Below are 14,873 nucleotides of genomic sequence, written 5' to 3'. Positions count from 1 at the left end.
CATCAAGAGAAAATCATTGATTTAAATCAAGTTTCCCACTGATACTACTTCACATATTTCTTAAACAGTGGTGCAAATCTGATCATTAAAACATGTTAATTTACAACTCAATACAGCATTTTACAACATCTAGGAGGGTATATTTATGTAATTTTTCAGATAACTTGATTTTTATTAATTTAGGAAATAGTACGTAATGCTCATTACCTGTGTCAAGCTGCAGATGCAGCAGCAGCACATTAGGAATGATAAGAACTAAATCACACACACAAACACAATAGCACTTATATTTTATTAAACTAAATCTTAAATGTTTCACCTTTGCAATTACAGCAGTCTCCTGAGTTGCGCTGATGGCTGTCCTTAAGCTCTTTATTTTTTTTAATTTTCAAATTTTATTAACTCTAAAAGACAAGTCATTACAACACTAAACGTACACTGTCTTTAAAACTTCTACAACTAGCTCTCATCTTCCCCACTCCCACTGTCATTTTTATTCATAGACTGAAACAGAAATATGAGTTTTCCTGCTTGTTCAACTCCCAGTCGATTTCTTAGCTTTGAGTGAATAATACCAAACAATGAAAATACTCTCTCTGTGCCTGCAGAGGGAAGCTACTGCTGTGAAAAGTTGGCTTAGCAACTGAAGGAACTCTGTTTCAAGGTGCCTGGCTAATGATTTCCTTCAATTCAGGGGAGTGACTTTGTTCAAAACATCATCAGTAAACATGTACTGTTTAAATGGTTCTGCTCCAGCCCTGAAATGTATTATGACTGGCATAACTAAGGAGTGATTTTGAGATGCTCATGCCATGGCAGCAGCATCTTTAGAAGTTAGGTGTCTTTTTTTTTTATCTGGGGTCGAGAATGTTTGCAAGAAAATAAGGCGGAGTTAGTGCTTGATCCATTCGCTTCTTTATTGCCTGCAGTTTACCTTTCTGGTGAGGTATTTCTTTCTTCAATGTCTCTTGAAGTGCCTTCCAAATTTCGACAGCATCAGTAGTGCAGCAACAATTTTCCTGAAGTTTAAGGCTATGGATATAGGCTTCAGTATACTGAGCATATCCTCTACATTCCTCTTTAATCCATTGTTAGATACTTTGGATGAGATATTTCCATGTATTTATCACAGTTTTCTTCACAAAGTTTTATGAGAATAGGCCAGCTATTGATAAATTGTTCAAAACAATCAATCACAGAATTCCGTCAAACATCTTGAGGGAGAATTAGTTTGGATCCTCCTGATCTCTTCAGTGAAGCTGAAGCAAAATGGTTGTTATAGAAATATTTTGCGACTTCAACAACATTTTCTTTTATTCCTGGAGAAGACATACTTAAATCTTTGGCTAAAAGATGCATTAAATAAGCACTGCAGCCATATGTTGTTAAGCAGCCTCCTTCTGTTTTTTCTTCTAAGTATCTTCTCATCTTTGCCACGTTTGCAGCATTATCTGTGACAAAACTGCACATGTGACAGTTGAATTTTTGTTCACAGTTTATTACAACTTTCACTGCCACTTTTTAAATATTCTGTGGTGTGGGCATTTCCCGATATATCTATTGTTTCTGAAAGATATGCAACCCCACCTTCTGTTGTCACACAGGCAATATTACTGGATCATTGTGTACATTGCTCCACCTATCAAGGCTTAAACTGGCAAATTTCCCCTCAGTATTTCTTGCACACTGTTCAAGTTCCTTCTCATACACTGTATCTAGCAGCCATCCATCAATGTCTGCTCTACCAGGTGGAGTGTAGCTTGGTTATAAGGACTCAACCACGTCAATGAAGTGTTTATTGTTAGCAATGCGAAAAGGAGAATTTGTGGCATTAATGAACCGAGCAATCTTTTCATCTATGGTGTCTTGTTGGTAATTGCTGGTCCTTACTACAAACCCATCCATGGTTGTGGTTTTACTGGATGATTGAAATTTTTTGCTTGCTGCTGATATTTTGTTGTCTGAAATACGTTTAGTTGCAGCACTGCTGCTAAAAGTACCAACAGATGACTCTGAAGTTGTTGCAGGTAGACAGTCACAGTCAAAGTCTCTTATGCTTAAATGGGATCGTGAAACAAAATTTAAAAATGATTTTGAATAGTTGTTCTTCTCAGTTCTTCTCACTCTATTCAGTTAATCATTTACATTTTTTTTCAGCAAGGATGCCGATCAGATTCCAAATTACTAAAAAAGCTAAGACTGACTGCACTTAGAGTGCACTTAATTTTGGTGTAAGCCCCATAGAACTCACTGGCATTTCTGTTTTTTGAGAAAACAAGTATAGGATGGGGTTCCCTTGGGAAAGCTGAGTTATGCTGAAGTAAATAGGGAATAGATTTATGGCATCACCATTATGGTCTGTGGCCATGATGTTCCAAAATAAGGGGCATGTATTATGTAATATAAAATAAGAAAATGACACCCAGTGGCAACTGGCATCTCTAGGTTTCTCTTACTGCAGCTTTCTGTACCATATACTTACTTGGGTGATAGATTCTAAACCTAGTTAACTAATTAAACAAGTCAAAAGGATTAGCTAAGCTAAACTTTTTTTTCTAGCAACATCCAACATAGCAAACAGCTTGGGAATTTACTTGTTAAATCACACTTATACTAAAAGGCATAGAGAGAGTCTTGAAGAATGATGCATTGCAAAGTGAATTATTTAAGGTACTAACCAGTTGATCCGCATTGATCTTCAGACATATCCACATCTTCACCCACATCATTTTCTCCCAATAAACAGTATTCATTATGATGTTTCATTCTTGCAACTAAGCCCTGCATCTCCTTCTTGCACTGCTTACACTTGACACGTTTTCCTTTTTTACCCAGGAAAGAAATTTCTTCAAAATGTTCCCAGATATGGTCTCTCTTATGCCCAGAAGCCATGACAACCATGGCAAAAGTGTGGGGGAATATAGGAAGCTGGGTGTACTGAATAATGTCTTCCTTTTTTCTTTCCAGTCCACTCCACTGTTCCTTTCTACTCTGCCTTTGTTTCTCTGTCTTTAAGACAGTGTCTTAACTAACTCCTCTGCCTTGGTTGGCCCAGCTCCAACACCACATAAGCACAGAACAACAACAATCCTATCCAGCCTGTGTCTTCCTTTGCACCTGTGACTTTAGTCTGCTGAGAAATAGAAACAGAAACTGAAAGCCCAAAGCTTTCAAGAAGCAAGAGCTGGTGGTTAGGCTGGACAGACTAGAGTCATTCATTTTTATGATACTGTAAGTGTAGGTTTAGCATGTTTGTGATGAGATTTAATTGTAACTGTTATTTTTTAAATGGGAGATAAATTTAGTATTTCATTGATAATTTTATAAAAAATAAATAAAATATCTGATTTAAATAAAAAAAAATCCGATTTTTTTAAAATTCTTTTGTTTTTTTAAAGAAATAATTGATTTTTATCCACCCTGGGTCGGGGCTCCACACAGCAGAGGTCCCTGCAGAAGGAGAAATTGTACGCCAATAAATGCAGTTCTTCAAGGGATGATTCTGCATGTTCACACTCCCCTCTTTGGAGTTCCCTACATATGCTTGGCCTGGAGCTGAGGAGAGAGGAACTAAAGTGTTTAAGGCTAGCACCAACCTCTGTATAACCTGTGAACATTCGGTGCCTGTGGTGACACTTGTGCAAGCCCCAATGGGGCATTAAGTTTTGGATCATTGCAGTGCAGTTGCTTTGAATCTCGTGAGTGTGAATGTATGTAGAGCTGGCCCTCGAAGAGCTACAATTAATGGTAAATAGCCTTTTCCCCAGAGTTAAAGCATCCGTGTTCTATTCAGATTTCCTATGGTATCCTTGGGCAAGTCGCTTCATCTGTCTGTGCTTTGGTGTCCCCATCTCTTATTAGGAATAATACCTTGCATGGGAGGGGGGTGAGGAGAATATTGAATAGTTAATATTTATAAAGTGCTATACATTAGGTATATTCAAGATCAATAGTGTCACGCTTGTATAGTGACAAGTGTTTACTTTTGTGAGCCCTGGGAAGCCAGAATGCTTCTGAAAGAGTCATCTGAACTCTATTCTGCTCTATGTATCATCAGCAAAACTTCCAGTTAAATTCTCAGTGAAGAATCTGATTACCGGTTACGGTATAAAAGGCAGAAAAAGTCCAGCTGGATTATCAGATCCCAGATTAAGTTTGTGGTGTGGCAAATGGAAGAACTGTATGTTGTTTTATAAACTGATCTGAAATTGAGGGAATAAATATTGAACCCTGCGGACTTGTTTTGTTTAACTGAGTTTTGTTTGGGAGTATATTGATGGCTTAAGAACTGCATCCAAAGGGAGCAGTGCCAAGGTGTTTTGGGTGTGAACTCCCCTCCCCAACAACAAAACAACCCCCACAAATTGACAGTATAAAAATATATTTCCTGTCACCACTGAACACTGTGACCATTGTCTTTCTGTCTCCATTTTAGGTCAGCCACTGGTGCTTTCTCAGTCCACTGTGGTGCAGCTTCAGACTCCTGGAGTTCACCCTGGATCCCAGTCGGTCATTGCTGTCACTGGAGGGGCCACCAAGCTGCCCAGTCACACTGTGAATGTACAGGCACCAGCTACAGGAAGCAGTTTGGCAAGTGGAAAAATAGCAGTAGCTAAACCCCTCCTCCAAGCCACCACACAAACTACTGGTGTGGATGTAAGCTCCAGCTGTTTTATAGTAGTTAATTTAGGTTTGAAACCACCTGTCCCTTCAGCAGCTGGCACGTGGTGGGAGAGTGCTTGTGGACTGCACAGCCTTAGGAAGAAGGCTGGATTGAGCTCTGAACTGATGTGTGCTTTTGCACCGCTGGAGTCTGGGGCTCAGCAGCCGCGCTTAACAAACAGCTCCATTGTCTAAATATCCAGAAAGAAATATTTCCTAATGTCTAACCCAGGAAAACTGGTGTGTCAGATTGCTGGATCCTTTTTTTTAAAGACAGACCAGGGATATGCATGATATATTAGTTATACCAGGGATGGGTAGATCACTGAATTTGACACCCCAAACCCCACATCTGAGGGTCTTCACCCATCCCTAGAACCAAACCTAGGTGATTTTAGAAAGTTCTGAAGTGTTTGGATGAAGATTTTATTGATGGTTTTTATTTCTGGGTACTTTGGGCCAGAGACTGGAAGTGCCCCTATATCCGAGGTGAGGAGGGCTGGCCCTGAAGTTAGGATACTGGACTGGGACTTGAGATTTGAGCTCTGCCACAGATTAATTGTGTGACCCCGTCTTTTACTGTTACTAAATATTTGTTATAATCGCACTCGTTGGGCTGAGTGGTACAAACACAGCAGAGATGTGATCCCTTCAGGGAAAGCATTGCAATATGAAGAGGCAAACCGATGAAAGATAGGGGCTGGGGATACAACATACAAACAAATAAGTGTGGTGAAGAATTGTGCATTATTTCATTGTGGTTAGAGTATAGCAGGAAGAGAGTAGGGAAAGGAAAAGAGACAGAATAGGCACAGCTTGTCACCTGTCTAGCCATGATGAGCAGGCTGCATATCATGATAGAGGTGAATCTTGAGAGATTTTTGCCTTTGTTTGTCTTGTTTACGTAGACTGTAAGTTCTTCAAGGGCTCTCTCACTGTGTGTACATACAGAGTAGTCCAGCAGGATACTGCCTTGAGTTGGGGCCTCTAGGCTGTACCATAATTCACAGAAGTTCTCTCATGCAAGCAGACGTGTCTGTTTTCTTGAAATTTCTCTAGACCAATCTTGGAGACTTGAGCTGTTTGCATAGTTTAGAAGTTGATCCTTGAGTTTAAAAAGCTGCCAGGTAGCAATCTGTCCTTTTCCAGAGGAGGGTCGTGTGAGAACAGGGAATGTAGTTCAGTGTGGCAGTATTTTGATTTTATTTTTTTGCAGTTTTGTTGATTAGCATACATGTTTATTTTTAAAATTTTTAGTTTTTAACAATTTTTTTTACAGTTGTGGGAAATTAAGATGGAGGGTGAATCCTGGAGTTAGGGTTAGCTGTGGCACTGGCAAGCAGGACTTGCGTGGCTGAGGGGTTCAAGGCACCAGGGCACAAAGTGCAGGGAAGTCTGCAGTCCTGGTCCGGCGGAGCAGATACCCCCAGCCAAGGCTGCAAGAAGGATGAGCCCCCAGCTGTAGGGGAGGCCCCCCTGCTACTGAACAGTTTCTGCTGGGGGAACTGTTTAGTAGTTGGTGAGTGAGGGAGTGGGGCTGTGGCAGCAGGGGTGCAGAGGGCTCCCTGCATGACTATGGGGCTGGTGAACCCAATCCCTGCAGGTGCAAGGTATGGAGGAGGCTGCATTCCCACTGACTGTTACCACTGACTTGATTTCAGGGGATCAGCTGAAATTAACATTCACTGATATATATCTATTTAAATCGAATCCTGCCAAGCCCTACTGTTGTGCAGGACTTGCAGCATTTTTAAACTTAGATACAAATGAGATTTAGCAGCAGGCAAAATTAGCCAGGTGCTCTTGTTGGTTGGCTCACCAAAAGTTGTCGTCAGTGTTCTGGCTGTTACATCTTTGGAAGTGATAGAGATGGTCTTCTGAAGTTTAAAACATTGGTAGCAAGGAAATAACTTGTTTAACAAACATTGGAAAAGTAGCATCCTGCTTGAATTGCATGGCTTTGCATAGTGATTAATGGCACATAAACAAAATCACTTTGTTTTGCTAAGTTACATTAAGCGTTGCTGACTTTTTCAGAGCTTGCAATGATGAATGAAAGTGAGTGCATGAGTTCATGCACAAAATAAACATTTACGAAGTATGCTAGAAACAGCAGTGTATGGGAAAAGGTTTTCTTAGAGTAAATTTGTTGGACAGACTGGTCTCTGCATATTTATATTGCACATCACATACAATATGGGATGTGTAATGTATCTTTTGAAAGATGTCAGGATAACTCCATGTCTTTAGCTCCTTTCAGCCAAGGATTTCAAGGCATTTTGCAAACATTTATTGATTCTTGCAGTATCTCTTAATAAGGTGAGGGTGCTCACTGGGAGGCTGTGTTGACCCGTCAGTCTTGGGAAGTTCACCCCCTCGTACCTGAGGTGTTTTGTTGACAGTCACCCACAAGTATCTGGTCCCAACCCGGTGGGTCTTGCCACACATGCTCAGGGTCTAACTGATTGCTATATTTGCGATTGGGAAGGAATTTTCCCCTAGGTCAGATTGGCAGAGACGTGGGGGGGTTTCGCCTTCCTCTGCAGCATGGGGCACGGGTCACTTGCAGATTTAAACTAGTGTAAATGGTGGATTCTCTGTAACTTGAAGTCTTTAAATTATGATTTGAGGACTTCAGTAACTCAGCCAAAGCATAGGGGTCTATTTCAGGCGTAGATGGGTGAGGCTCTGTGGCCTGCGATATGCTGGAGGTCAGACTAGGTGATCAGGATGGTCCCTTCTGGCCTTCAAGTCTCTGAGTCTAAGTCTTGTTATTTCTTTGGCTGTTTTGGCTTATTGAGAGACAGACAGGCTGATCAGCCCACTAAGGCTGTGCTGGGGGCCCCAGAAAGGCTCATGCAGTGGGTGTTGGGATGCCAGCTACCTTTCCTAGGGCCCAATGGTGCCTGGGTCAGGAGTCTCTTAGGGCTTGCCATGGCAGCCTTCGAGTCTCCGAATGAGTGAGGGCCATTAGGGGCCTCAACGAGCTTTCCAAGGGCCTCAGGTTGCCAGGGGACTGAAGAACCTTCCAAGGTTGTGGGGCAGGGAGTCTTCTCTTTCTGGACCCCCTCAACAGAGATGGGGAGCAGGAGGAAGCAGCCCAACAGAGCAGGGAAAGGATTCATCTTTCACTGTACTTCCCTTCATGTGGGTCTGGCAGCTCCCCCCAACCCCACTTCTGCTGACTCCCAAGCATCTTGCCAGCTGTGCATATCCTTCCCTGTCTGTGGACCTTCGCAGGTGACCCTCAGCCCTGCAGGCAGTATGAGGCCAGCAGAAGGGAAGCTGCACTACTGGGGAACTCAGGCACAGCGTGATGGGACCTGTAGGGATTCACAAGAGTGGGCTCCTATTTGTGGACCTTGGAGATCTGCAGCATCAGGGCTGTTGTCCATGGGATGGTGGGGAGAGGCCATGGTTAGCAGGAGACTTGGTAACTAGCAGACCAAGGGGCATTTCCACTCGTTGCCGTGGAACACCTGCAGTCTGCTGGGTGGGTGCTTCCCTCTTGTGGACATCTCAGGTTCTGCAGGAACAGGACTCCTCTCTAGCAAACTTTAAGATCTCTTGAGAAATTAAAGCAATTCCTGTAAACAAAAGTTGATAGACAAACACCAGCATTATGAGGGTATATTATCTCTCAAGGACATTAGGGTTTAGAGAAAAGCTTGAAGACTAGGAAACTCAGAGGTAGGGTTACAATTCCATAACAAGTCAGTCACAATTGAGGAGCGCCATAGCCTTAACTGTGCTCCAGTAAGGACAACAGTGTGCAAAACTCATACTTGGGGGTCTAGGGTGAGAGAACAGCGTTCTGTTACAATACTCATCCACCTGGAAGCACAGGTAAAATGGCTGTGGTTCTACAGTGGAACTGGACTCCCTGCAGAGAATAGATTTCACAATGCGTTCCATCGCAGATTCACTTTCCATACACAGGTCCCAAATGCTAGGTTTCTATATACAACTATATACAACGCTGGAAAAAAAAATATTCTGCTCCATTTTTTGAGAGAGAAGTTCAAATGTGGATATACTGTATGTTCTTAATTACAAATTCTAGACACTTGCCTGCAGAAGAAGCTGCTAAAGGAATATTAAGGTTGCAAAATCAAGGACTCAGAAGATAGGAAATGCCAGAAGCAAGATTACCTGTTCAACCTTAATTTGTCCTCTTGTTCATATGTGGTTTGTTAGCCTTTAATTTCATGATTACATACTATTTTTTCCATAGGTCCCCTGCCTCATTGAGTGCACAAGATGGACAGTGCCCACTGAATGAGCAGCTATTCAATATTTTTTTATCTTCATCATTCGGTGTATATCCCCAGACCGTAGTTATTGCACACTATTCAAATTCTACTCTGAATTTAGAAATACTTTCAAATTTCCCTGCAGTGCTTGTCACTATGGTATCATTATTTTGATAGCACTCCTGCAAGGTAGGGATGGCGTTCTCAGGTGGGGAACTCAATCATAGGCAGTTCAGGGCCAAAACTTGCAAAAAGTTTTCACTAGCTTAGGTTTGCATCAGTGATTTGGGCACCTGGTTTAAGACACTGAAAGCCGGACATTTTTCAGTGAACATGCCCTGGTCTATTAGGCGGCAGTCGACAGCAGTTATGCAAACTATGCAGAGTCGCTTGCGTAACTCCTGTCGATTGCTGTGCTTCCCTTCTGCATGCCCTCTTCACTGCACTGTGTTCCCATCAACGCAGCGCTACTCCACTTGGGGTGGTTTACTAGCGTCGACTTCCTGATCGATTGAGCGGGTCTACACTGACCGCTCAATCGATCCAGAAAGATCAATCTGACAGCAGCGACTTTGCCACCGCAGCATAGACATAGCCCATATCATTTTTATATGTTCAGAGCACTTTACAGATTGCTCTTCACTACACATTTGTAAGAATCTTACCCTCCCCCTTTTTACATAGGAGGAAACTGAAATGGAAAGGCAAAGTGATGTATCCAAGGCTATGCAGTGAATGAGTGGCAGAACCTGGAACTTCAACTTGATACTACACTGCTGTACTGGCATGGGGGGCTCAACACCTACAGCTCCCATTAATATCTGCTGCAGTTGTATCAGTATCCATCCAAATTTTATAGATTAGGAAACTGAGTCACAGGGCAGTAAAGAGACTTGACCAAAGTCACACAGCAGGCCAGTGGCAAAGCTGGGAATAAAACCCAGGGCTCCTGAGTCCTAGGCATGTGCTCTATTGACTGACTCACACTGCTTCCCTAGATAACTTTTAAAAACATGAACTGAGTGTAACTGTCAGACGGCTGCCTGTCTGAATCTGCAGAGAGCCTGGAACGATAGCCGAGAGTGGTGTGCTGCGTGGTTCATTTCATTCAGGGCTCTCTGCACCAGTGAAATGCAGCATTTCTCGCATGGAATTCTCTGTGTTGCTTTAGTCAGGTGTTTGGCATTTTGGTTTCTGTCCACCTGTCCTGCTGGAACTGGCCCGCAGCTGCTTCTCGTTCTCTTGCTTTCCTCGCAAGGGGCAGTGATTTGGGTAAGAGTGTGTGCCCTGTGCATTGTCTTAGGAATCTGGCAGCAGCGAGCCAGTGCTGGAGTTCAGCACACTGTCAGGGAGTGGATGGTGCTAGGAGTGTGGGTTGGACAGTTATGCTGCCTGGAGAGCAGGCCAGTAACCACAGTCCATGGCATCAGGAGGATGAAAACATCTCTGTAAACATCTACCCAACATTCAGCCACAGTCAGAAAAGCTAACAATGTTAGAAACCATTAGGAAAGGGATAGATAATAAGATGGAAAATATCAGAATGCCATTTTATAAAGCCATGGTACGCCCACACCTTGAAAACTGCATGCAGTTCTGGTCACTCCATCTCGAAAAAAGATATATTAGAATTGGAAAAAGTACAGAGAAGGGCAATAAAAATGTTTGAGTATGGAGCAGCTTCCATCTGAGGAGAGACTACAAAAACTGGGACTGTTCAGCTTAGAACATAGGTGGCAGAGGGGGATATGATACAGATCTATACAATCATGAATGGTGTGGAAAAGATGAATAAGGAAGTGTTATTTGCCCTTCACATAGCACAAGAACCAGGGGGCATCTGATGAAATTAATAGGCAGCAGGTTTAAAACAAGCTAGTGAAGTGCTACTTTACACAACAAACAGTCAACCTATGGAACTCATTGCCAGGGGATGTTGTGAAAGCCAGAAGTATGGATTCAAAAAAGAATGAGAGAAATTCATGGAGGATAGGTCCATCAATGTCTATTAGCCAAGGTGGTCAGGGATGCAACCCCATACTCTGGGTATCTCTAAATCTTTGACTGCCAGATGCTGGAACTGGATGGCAGGGTATGGATCATTTTAATAAATTGCTGTTATGTTCACTCCCTCTGAAGCACCTGGCACATCCACTGTTGGAAGATAGGATATTGGGCTTGATGGGCCATTGGTCTGACCCAGTATGGCTGTTCTTATGTAGTTAAGAATTACTGAAACTTTCTAAAGGCTCCTCCTTGCTTTTCTCACTTGCTGCCTGGATGTCATTGCGGAATCTGAGGTGTGGGGAGTGAATCTAGAATATATGAAAGGTGATTTGCACTCAGAACACTGTTATATGCCTACCAACACCTTAATATTTTGTGCAGTCTGAAGCAGAAATTGGTGGTGGATTCAGGCACAGGGTTGTACTTTAAACTAATTTTAGGGCTTTTTTAAGAGGCTAGACTTCAAATTGTCAGCATCTCTTTAACTAGCCATATTAGTGCAAGAATGACTTTCTCTACTGCAACCGTTCACAGCAGTTCCCTTCCTTCGTGGCATTGCTCACCAGTCTCTCGGTGTTCTCTCACATCCATTTAAAGAGGGTACAGAGGAGACCAAGGCAGAGGAAGGGATGTGAGGTTGGGCCTAGTAAAACCAATTTAAATTGTTGCAATCACCCCTAGTACTGGTATTCATGTAGCTGTAGTTTGTTTTGATAAATGCTGGGTGGTAAACATCTTTATACTGGTATGGCTGCATCAATGCAGGGAGGCTAAATTCAGTTTTGTACCAGTGTAACTAAATGGGTAGAAAGTGATGTAGCCCCTGCAGTGTGGGTGTTCCCAAATAGGGGAGAAACTCTTAGAAGCACTGTGAAGAGCTGTAGTGGAAAAAGCCATGTGATGGGGTCAATCCCTATAAGAATATTGTTGGTTAGACCAGAATGCTATTCTTTGTGGGGATATGATATCCCAGACTCTACAATTAAAAAAACTTTAATATTTTTATTGGTCAAATGAAAGCAACTTTTGCTGAGATTAAAACATTGCCCTACAATATTTGACACAAACTACTGTTGTTGTGCTAATGCATGAAAACTGGAAAATGGAGCTGATTAGAGATTGCCTCATGTTTGAATGTTGCATGCTGAATGAAGTGAGAGAGCAATCAGCATTTATTATGAAAATAAATTAGACTTAAAAAAATTCTCTCAATATTCTGAGCTGGTGATTAAAAATAGGTTAAAAAGAATTGTATTTCAAATGATTTTTAGCCAAACGCCATTTAGTTCCCTTATGGTCCTTGATGAAGTGAGGAAAGGCACAGTGCTGTGATTTCTGGTTATATTTGTGCATGGGTGGGTGGGGGGAAGATGAATACTATATTGAAAGGCAGATTCCGGTATTTCATCTCAACTACAACCTTGTTAAACTGGGGATCCTGTGAGGAATCTGACTGTATGGACAGACAGCTCTGGTATCACTTTCAGATTGATTTTGCATTGAGGTCCTTCTTCCAAGTAGCATCAGACATTAACTGCACAGCACGGTTGGCAACATTTTAGCTTTGGGTTCTTGCTGAGTGTTGGTTAGGGCTCTTAGATGAAGGTAAGGTGGTTAAGTACCTGGCTGTTTCATTAGCTGACCTGACTGTGTCTGAAAGAAACAGCTGTGTTTAAAAAAAATTTCTAATTAAAACAAATCATTTCAAGTCTCCTAGAAAAAGAAACCAGGGAATGGAGGGTTGGTAGAAAGTGGTCATTTCTTGGAGAACAAATGGACAAATAATGGGAGGGGGAGTTGGAGAGAAAATGCAGTGACTGAACTTTAACAGAATGTGATGTGAAATATGTCAAGGAAAGACTTTAGGCCACATCTTCTGTGCTCATAGCGCCACTGATTTCAATGGAACTGCACTAGTTGACACCTGCTGAAGATCTGATCCTTTATGCTGAACAGGAAAAGAAGTTTGTGAATGGCTGTGTAGCTGCTGGGTGACTTTCTGGTATGTTGATCTCCCTTCAGTAGCACTGAGACCATCCCCAACCCTTCCCCACTCCCTCTTCTTTTTTAATATGGATATTTCCATCCTGACTGGCTGGCTTCAGTTTTTCTGGCACACACAAAGACACAAACTGGTCTTGGTGTTTGTTCCAGTTTCTATTATGAAGCCATTTTCCTATTTTAAACAAATTATTTTCCCATTCGTCCTGTCTATTGATGGTAAAACCATTTTCATTTAACTTCTTTAAAAACCTCACATAATATTTTAAAAGCCATAAGACTATTTATTGGCTCCAAACCTGGTGGAAAAAGTGAATGCAGCCTTGCTCTTGCTGTTAAATTTCTCTTTGGGGGTTTCTGAGTGAACGAGTGAACCTTCCACTACAAAGCATTCTTGCTGCAAAGCCCACCCCTCTCTGGATGAAATGATACTATATATTAACAGACACACCAGCCCTGTGGGTTGAGCCAAAGCGCAATTAAATACAGCACACATTTCAGAAATAAACCTCCGGATTTTCAAATTGTGCTAGGAGCTTAATTTAAACTCGAAAAAAGAAGGACATTCAGAGCCAGTGTTGAGGCTTTTCTCTTGGCACTGCACAGTGGGATTAAAACTCTTGTCTCACAGATGAAAGAAACGAGACAATGAGAGGGATTGGGGCTCCTCTTCTCCCTCCATTCCTTTCCTGATCACTGTTTAACTCCACAAGCCTCCATGTCACCATCTTCTGCAAATTTGGATTCACTTTTGACTGCTCTTTCTCCATCATCCCCTCCCCACATCCAGGCTGTCGTCAGCTTTTATTAGCTCCTCCTCTGTGCTGTCTCTAAGACCTGCTCTGTGCTGTCTGTTCTGACTGTCAGAATCTTGGTCCGTGCCTTGATGCTCTCATGTCTTGGGTCCTCATTAATAGATTCCAAGGCTGGGGGGGACTAGCTCAACTCCTGTGTAACATAGGCCATAGAACTGCCCAGAATTCATTCCTGTTTGAACTAGAGCAGATCTCTTAGAAAAACATCCAATCTTGATTTTAAAATTGCCAGTGTTGGATAGTCTGCCAGTGCTGTTCTAATGCTTAATTACCTCTATTGTTTGGTTTTTAAAAAAAACCTATTGTGCCTTTCCAGTTTGTCTAGCTTCAGATTGCAGCCTCTGGCTCTTAATCTTTGTCTGCCAGACTGAAGAGCCCAAAGGATTTAAGCATGTGCTTAACAAAAGTAAATGTGAGTTAAAACTGTATTTAACTTTTTAAGTGCTTTGCGGAATCAGAATGCACTTTAAAAATGTTATGTCATTTGCTGAACTGAAGCATTATTTAATGTAAATCATAGAATCATAGAATAATAGAGTTGGAAGGGACCTCAGGAGGTCATCTAGTCCAACCCCCTGCTCAAAGCAGGACTAACCTCAGCTATATCATCCCAGCCAGGGCTTTGTCAAGCCTCAGCTTAAAAACCTCTAAAGATGGAGATTCCACCACCTCCCTAGGTAACCCATTCCAGTGCTTCACCACCCTCCTAGTGAAAAACTTTTTCCTAATGTCCAACCTAGACCTCCCCCCCCCCCCCCCCTGTAACTTGAGACCGTTGCTCCTTGTTCTGTCATCTGCCACCACCGAGAACAGCCTAGCCCATCCTCCCTGGAACCCCCTTTCAGGTAGTTAAAGGCCGCTATCAAATCCCCCCCTCATTCTTCTGTTTTGCAGACTAAACAAGCCCAGTTCCCTCAGCCGCTCCTCATAACTCCTGTGCTCCAGCCCCCTAATCATTTTTGTTGCCCTCCGCTGTACTCTCTCCAACTTGTCCACATCCTTTTTGTAGTGGGGGGCCCAAAACTGGACACAATATTGTAAATGCGGCCTCACCAATGCCGAATAGAGGGGAATAATCACTTCCCGCGACCTGCTGGCAATGCCCCTCCTAATGCAGCCCAATATGCCATTAGCC

General features: G+C 42.5%; 1 protein-coding gene across 3 annotated transcripts in view; it reads left to right on the top strand.

The window, feature by feature from the left end:
- The window catches only part of ATF6 (activating transcription factor 6), a 233,779-nt gene that overhangs the window by 25,974 nt on the left and 192,932 nt on the right, over nucleotides 1-14,873 (top strand). For 2 of the 3 annotated variants that reach the window (XM_067532514.1, XM_067532513.1), the window contains exon 7: nucleotides 4,436-4,656. In XM_067532514.1, the coding sequence (XP_067388615.1) occupies nucleotides 4,436-4,656 (221 nt within the window). The remainder of the gene's footprint in view (nucleotides 1-4,435; nucleotides 4,657-14,873) is intronic. The other variant, XM_067532515.1, reaches the window with a different exon arrangement.

Source organism: Emydura macquarii, unplaced genomic scaffold, assembly GCF_026122565.2.
Source record: "Emydura macquarii macquarii isolate MOO-44397 ecotype Brisbane River unplaced genomic scaffold, CSIRO-AGI_Emac_v2 contig_3287, whole genome shotgun sequence".
Classification (NCBI taxonomy): Eukaryota; Metazoa; Chordata; order Testudines; family Chelidae; genus Emydura; species Emydura macquarii.
The sequence above is the reverse complement of the archived record's forward strand: the minus strand, read 5'-3'. Positions and strand labels throughout refer to the sequence as shown.